Source organism: Lipotes vexillifer, unplaced genomic scaffold (genome assembly GCF_000442215.2).
Source record: "Lipotes vexillifer unplaced genomic scaffold, Lipotes_vexillifer_v1.1 scaffold1285, whole genome shotgun sequence".
NCBI lineage: Eukaryota > Metazoa > Chordata > Mammalia > Artiodactyla > Lipotidae > Lipotes > Lipotes vexillifer.
In genome coordinates, this window is record NW_006796211.1 from 39,037 (window position 1) to 43,587 (window position 4,551).

General features: G+C 44.8%; 1 protein-coding gene across 3 annotated transcripts in view; it reads right to left on the reverse strand.

The window, feature by feature from the left end:
* Positions 1–16: 16 nt before the first annotated feature.
* The window catches only part of GGTA1 (glycoprotein alpha-galactosyltransferase 1 (inactive)), a 65,745-nt gene continuing 61,210 nt past the window's right edge, over positions 17–4,551 (reverse strand). Inside the window, exon 9 of one of the 3 annotated variants that reach the window (XM_007468352.1) lies at positions 17–958. In XM_007468352.1, the coding sequence (XP_007468414.1) occupies positions 265–958 (694 nt within the window). In that variant the 3' untranslated portion in view covers positions 17–264. The remainder of the gene's footprint in view (positions 959–4,551) is intronic. The other 2 variants (XM_007468353.1, XM_007468351.1) reach the window with 2 other exon arrangements.

A 4,551-nucleotide genomic window follows, 5' to 3' on the forward strand; every position in this document is an offset into this window, starting at 1 on the left:
TTTTTTTTTTTTTTTGGGTTTAGCTGATAGTGTAACCCCCCCAACCCAGAAAAGATAAGAAATCACTAGGAACTTACATCTGATTACCATAGGTTCATTCTCCCATGTTACAAGGCTTGAAGTTGCAAGGAGGAATAATATGTACTTGCTGTGTTGGTGTTTTGTTAGTATTTTTTTTTAAGTTAAAATTAAGTGTTACTTTTCTGAAGAAGTAGCCAGAATAATACTCTCTCAAATTCAGAAACCTACCGGCACAATTTAAAGTCAGACGTTATTTCTAACCAAACTATATTCTTTTGTCTGCCAAGATACCTTGACAAGCTTAATATCTGAAGGCAGGCCTATATGATAATCCCAGCAGTATTCTGGGGATAAGATTTTACTGGGTTTGTTGAGAAGGAAATACTTGTTTAGATGGCTTTCATCATGCCACTCGGCTTCTATGTCATTTTTCTTGTCCTGGAGGATTCCCCTGAAGCACTCCTGGGTGATGTTTAGGACCTGAGTGGGTGTTCCCCCAAAAATGGCCGCATGGTAATAAAAATCCCCCTGGCCAAACGGAATGTATGCTGCGGACTCTTTCCGCCTCTCGTAGGTGAACTCGTCAGGATCTGCCTTGTACCACCAGGCCTGCAGCTGAGCCACTGACTGACCCAGGGTCTCCAGCCCAAAGGTGTCTTGGAAGACCTGGTCCACATCCATGCAGAAGAGGAAGTCGACCTCATGCTGGATGTGGGCCACAATGTGCTCCCCGATGGTCTTCATGCGCATCATGCTGATGTCCTGCCACCTCTTCTCAGGCCTGATCTCAAACACTTTGAAGGAACGCAGAGGACCCAGCTCTATCAAAGGCATCCTGGAGATATCATCCACCATGATGTAAAATATGACTCTGTGGCCAACCATGAAGTACTTATTAGCAGATGTTAAGAACTCCTCCAAGTAATGCTCAATATATCTGAAACAAAGAAGAATGGGATAAATGTAACCTCTAGGATTTCTGCAGGAGGCGACATGCTATTCTCATCATCTTGTCTGTATTTTGCAGTTTAGGAAAGGAATTATTTTTCCCCCACCCCAGACAAGTGCTTTCATACAGAGGGACGTTCCTGGCCACTCTCCACCATTCAGTCACTCAACTTTGCGGAGGTGGAGTGACTTACCTGACTGATGATTCTAGAAGGGTGACTGGGCATGTCTAGCCCTGCCACCTCCTCTCTCACTCTTGGAAGCCAGCCAGGTGGAAAGAACATGTGTTCTCAACTGCTCTGGGCCTTGTACTGGTAGCTTAGTGGTACAGGCCCTGCTCCCACAACCAGAGGCTAGCAGTTTCTTGTGCTGTAGGTGCCTGGATGCCCAAGTCTTTCTAATTCTGTGGTTCAACATTAGGAGGCCCAGGGCCTTCAGATATAAGCCACATTCTCCAGTATCAGCTTTAACGGTAATGAAGGTGATATTCACTACCACCTGCCTTACTTAGCCCCTTGTCTTATTTATCAGTTGATTCAGACTTTGGGCAGGCAGAGGGTGTACTAGTTCCTTTTTGTTCCTGCTTTACTGAGATATAATTGACATATATCATTGTGTAAGTTTAATGTGTGCCAAGTGTTGATTTGGTGTACATATATTACAAAATGATTACCGCTGTAGCATTAGGTAACACCTTCATCACATCACATAATTATCATTTCTTTTTTGTGGCAAGAAGATTTTAGATTTATTCTCTGAACAGTTTTCAAGTCTATAACACAACATTATTAACGATAACCACCATGCTGTATGTTAGATCCCCAGATCTTATTCATCTGATAACTGCAGGTTTGTACCCTTCAATCAACATCAGGGGGCACTAGTTCTCAGGCCTCCCTTGAAAACCCCAACCTATACTCCAATGTTGCTATTGCCCTACCAGATGCAAGGGGGACGTGACCCTTGGGTCCTTTGGGGATGCATTAAGTCTAACCATCGCCACTCTCTTATCCTTCTCTGGGACCCAGAGAATGCGTTATGGGACGTGGATATCCTTCCATATTACACATTCGCCCTGTGAATTTCCCTCTGGTCACCCCAAACACCAATCCATTAACCAGATACTGCCATTATAAGACCCAGCCCAATACCAGAGCAAACAAGCTCTGATTTAGCCTTATTTTAACTATCTCATTTCCTTTTTTAAAAATAAGATTTTATTTTTTAGAGCATGTTTAGGCTCACAGCAAAATTGAGCTGAAATTGCAGAGTTCCCATATGCTGCCCCCCCCCCCGCTCCCCTGTCCCTCCCACAGCTTCCCCAATATCAACGTCCAGCACCAGGTGGCACATGCATTGCAGTCGATGAACCCACATTGACACATCATTATCAGGCTAAGTCCACAGTTTACATTCTATGGGTTTGGACAAATATATAACGACAGGTATCTTTCATTATGTATGGTATTATACAGAGTATTTTCACTGCCCTAAAAATTCTGTGTTATGCCTATTCAACTATTTCCCTACTCCAACCCCTGGTAACTACTGATCTTTTTACTTTCTCCGTAGTTTTGCCTTTTCCAGAATGTCATAGAGTTGAAATCGTACAGTATGTAGTCGTTTCAGATTGGTTTCTTTTACTTAGTAATGTGCATTTCAGGTTCCTCCATGTCTTCTCAAGCCTTGATAGTTTTTATTTTTTTTTGCACTGATAATATTCCACCATCTGGATGTGCCACAGTTTATTGATCCATTCACCTACTAAAGGACATCTTAGTTACTTCCAAGTTTTGGCAATTATGAATAAAGCTGCTATAAACACCTGTAGGCAAGTTTTTGTGTGGACATAAAGTTTCAACTTTTTTGGGTAAACGCCAAGGAGTGCAGTTGCTGGACCGTATGATAAAAGCATGTTTAGTTTTGTAAGAATCTGCCAAACCGTCTTCCAAAGTGGCTGCACCATTTTGCATCCCACCAGCAGTGAGTGTGAGTACCTCTTGCTCCACATTTTCGCCAGCAGTTGGTGTTGTCAGTGGTTTGGATTTGGGTCATCTAATAGATGTGCAGTGGTATTTTAGCTATTTACTTATTCATTCAAAAAACATCATGTTTGGGACTTCCCTGGTGGTGCAGTGGTTGAGAATCCGCCTGCCAATGCAGGAGACACCGGCTCGATCCCTGGCCTGGGAAGATCCCACATGCCGTGGGGCAACTAAGCCCGTGCGCCACAACTACTGAGCCTGCGTGCCACAACTACTGAAGCCCGTGCACCTAGAGCCCGTGCTCCGCAACAAGAAGCCTGCGCACAACAAAGAGTAGCCCCTGCTCCCCGCAACTAGAGAAAGGCCGCACGCAGCACCGAAGACCCAGCGCAGCCAAAAATAAAATTAAATAAATAAATTAAAACAGAACATCATGTTCGTGTCTTCTGTAAGCCAAGCTACACGCTATCTTGTGAAGCCATGGGGATGATAGAGAAGGGGAAGAAGGAGTAGTTGGTTGGCTTAACACAACTCATGCCACCCCCAGACTCATGCTCAGTGAAGGTGGAGTAAGTGTAATTTGCTGATCACACTAACGGCCAATTATGGTGTTTTGTGAGTAATAATAAGTGGCACTTCTTTTTGCTTTTTGGTTGCTGCTTGGATTCCCTTTTGTTACTACAAAAATAAACTGTGCTTTTAATATTGGTCTCTGGAAACCCCAGCGTTGACAGTATTGATTATTTAAATGGAGAGAATATATCGGAGCAATATTAAGAGGGGCTTCAACATGGCTCTGGGGCTGGTGGCCAGGAAATTCTTCCATACTCTGGAACTTTAAGAACAATCTATTGCACCCCGAAGCCTGGGAGACAATCCCAGGGGAAGGGGGGGGGCCTTTGTGAGGTTTAACATTGTTTAGAGATCAAAGCACTGCGGTTGGCTCTGTGCATTGTTATCTGACAACACACCAAACATCATACCTCCTGAAAGTCCAAATCCACTCTTGGGAGGATTTACTGCTGCTGAGTACAAACAGTCCTCATGCCCCGGAGCGGAGAGCACATGGATTTCACCGGGATATGTGATTTACAGTTTAGTTCTGAGAAGCTCCAAGGAGACGGCAGAAACCATTGTGGAGCCGCCGGCAACGTTCTGTTCTTTTTGGAAACATCAGGATTAAATCAGTCAGCAGTATGGCTGGCTTGTCCCCTCTCGTACCAAAGGATAAGGTGAGCTAAGCATCTGCTCCCGACTCATAACAGTACAGATTCTTCTAGTAAAAATGTCAAAACTCCAGTCACCCTTCTCAATTAGAGATGCCCCCTAGGCCCCTGGGATCAGCACATTCAGTGACATTAGGACTTGATCAGTACAGTGATGGCAGTGGCTTCTGGGCTCTGGGTCGGAGGTCTCGGGAGAACGCTCAGATCCTCACTCAGGTCATCCTGGGCCTTCACCCCTCTTTGTACAGGTGAGAGGTCAACTTTCCATGTGGCTTTTGGAAAAGGTACAGATGGGAAGACCCATGGCGGGGCGGCGGTGGCGGGGTTGGGGGGAGGAGGGAGGAGGCTAATAGGAAAAATGAACTTTTTTT